The sequence below is a fragment of the Trypanosoma equiperdum genome, assembly GCF_001457755.1.
Source record: "Trypanosoma equiperdum strain OVI genome assembly, contig: ctg_1528, whole genome shotgun sequence".
NCBI lineage: Eukaryota > Euglenozoa > Kinetoplastea > Trypanosomatida > Trypanosomatidae > Trypanosoma > Trypanosoma equiperdum.
The window spans coordinates 1,675-2,004 of record NW_027123536.1 but is presented as its reverse complement, the minus strand read 5'-3'; the positions used below and the strand labels follow the sequence as shown (position 1 = coordinate 2,004).

The window sequence follows — 330 nt, the reverse complement described above, 5'->3', positions numbered from 1 at the left end:
ACTCGTGCCAGTTTCCAGCCGCTGTTGGTTGGCCCGAGCTTCAATGAGTAAAGTTGAGCTCGCTGTTCGGTCTTTTCGATTGCCACCAAGTCTACCTTGGCATTGTTAATTAGTGAGACAAGATCGACAGTGGCTACTTTTAGATCGTGCGTTGGCTCACAAACCTGGTTTACGGCTTTGGCATGTAGAGCCGCTTTGCTCGCCGCCCTGATCCCTGGCACGACACAGATGACGAAAACTAGTGCTGTTAGTGAAACCGTTTCAAATCTGTGTGTGTATGGGGCTTTTGGAAGAACGTTTGGGGGTTGGTTTGTCCCATTCTTTAAATTT

General features: G+C 48.5%; 1 pseudogene across 1 annotated transcript in view; it reads right to left on the bottom strand.

Moving 5' to 3' along the window:
* Positions 1-330, bottom strand: part of TEOVI_000623400:pseudogene — a 1,695-nt pseudogene that overhangs the window by 1,011 nt on the left and 354 nt on the right. Inside the window, exon 2 of the mRNA in view lies at positions 1-330. This exon is cut by the window's left edge and continues 169 nt beyond it; it is cut by the window's right edge and continues 185 nt beyond it. Within this exon, the coding sequence occupies positions 1-330 (330 nt within the window).